Consider the following 1,623-nt stretch of genomic DNA (forward strand, 5'->3'; position numbering starts at 1 on the left):
CGCCGGGTGCCGAGGCGGCTGCAGCCCGGTGCCGGTCCTTGCGGGGACTGCTGGTGACACCTCCACAGTGCAAAACGGAGCCGCTTTAAATGCTGCTCAGTCTTATTTGTGGCGTAAGAGATGCAGCCGTGCCCCTGAGTCTCACAAGAGGTGAGTGTACCTGTTGGTTTTAAGTGCTGAAAGTGTTCATAGACTGAGGTTCTGGCAGCTTGGCTGCAAATCGGTTGTAGCTCCGTATTTCTAGCATAGAACCAGAGGCCCAAAATCTGGCTGGAATTCAGTAACTTCTGACAGGGTCTTATAATCCTTTATCAGCAGAGCACATATATGCTTTATACTTCAAAATTAAAAGCATGCAGGCCAAAGCCTTAAGAAAGGGAAGGTTTATACTTTATTCCAGCAGTTCAATCACAGCGCTTATAAAAGCTGACTTAAGTGCATATTTTGTCTTGCTGTGCTATTTCAAGGGCCCAACAAAGTGTCTTTTATTAGATGCCACTGGAAAACACAAAAAGGGCAGATTCTGGTACTCCTCAAATAATATAGTGAGATATTGAAATACAATACTGAACTGCTAGCTTATAATGGTGGTCATGAAACAATGACTCAAGTTTAAAACAACTTTTCTCTGGTAAACAACTTTTTTTAGTTACGTGTCAACAGAAAGTTTCTGCATATAACTTAAGAGTTCATATACTACATATATACCTATGTCCCAGCTGACAGCAGGAACAGTTTTGCTAGAAATCTGCCTATTTGATAAGCATCTGACCACTCAAGCATCTTGTTCAACAAATCCATATATGTACATGCTAGCTGCAGAGTGTCATGGTTTAACCCTAGCCAGCAGCCAAGACCCACACAGTCACTCACTTGTTCCCCCACCAGCAGGACTGGTGAGAGAATGGGAAAGGTAAAAAGTAGAAAACTCGTGGGTTGAGACACAGTTTAATAGGAGAAGCAAAAGCCACTCATACAAGCAAAGCAAAAAAAGGAATTACTTCACTGCCATGGGTTGGAAGGTGATCAGCCATCTGCAGGAGAGCAGATATAGTAGTTACCTGTAGTAGTTACCTGGGAAGACAAACATCATCACCCCAAACATCCCCTCCGTTCTTCCTTCTTCTCCTCACCTTATATACTGAGCATGATGGCATCTGGTCAAAAATATGCCTTTGTCACGTGGGGACACCTCTCCTAGCTGCGTCTCTTCCCAACCTTTCATTCAGCCCCAACATCCTTACCAGCTCGGCAGTACAGCCCCAACATCCTTACCAGCACGGCAGTACAGCCCCAACATCCTTACCAGCACGGCAGTACAGCCCTAATATCCTTACCAGCAAGGCAGCAAATGCCTTGGCTCTATGAAAGCCTTGCTCAGCGATAACAAAAACATCTTTATGTTATCTACGCTGTGTTCAGCACAAATCACAGAATAAGCTGAGTTGGAAGGGACCCTCAAAGATCGAACTCACTACCCCCACACAAGCCACTGTAAAAAGTAATTCTACCCCAGGCCAAACCAGCACAGCAAGTACCAAAGTGCATCAAAAGCCAGGCCTTCGAAAGAAAACGGCAGAAATCCCCACGTTCCTTCCCGCAGTAGCTGCGGCAAGCGGTTCA

At 45.3% G+C, this 1,623-nt stretch overlaps 1 protein-coding gene across 1 annotated transcript in view; it reads left to right on the plus strand.

The window, feature by feature from the left end:
* Window positions 1-1,623, plus strand: part of HAT1 (histone acetyltransferase 1) — a 20,065-nt gene continuing 18,442 nt past the window's right edge. The window contains exon 1 of the mRNA XM_031057051.1: window positions 1-150. Coding sequence (XP_030912911.1) covers window positions 90-150 — 61 coding nt within the window. The 5' untranslated portion in view covers window positions 1-89. The remainder of the gene's footprint in view (window positions 151-1,623) is intronic.

Source organism: Geospiza fortis, unplaced genomic scaffold (genome assembly GCF_000277835.1).
Source record: "Geospiza fortis unplaced genomic scaffold, GeoFor_1.0 scaffold112, whole genome shotgun sequence".
Lineage (NCBI taxonomy): Eukaryota > Metazoa > Chordata > Aves > Passeriformes > Thraupidae > Geospiza > Geospiza fortis.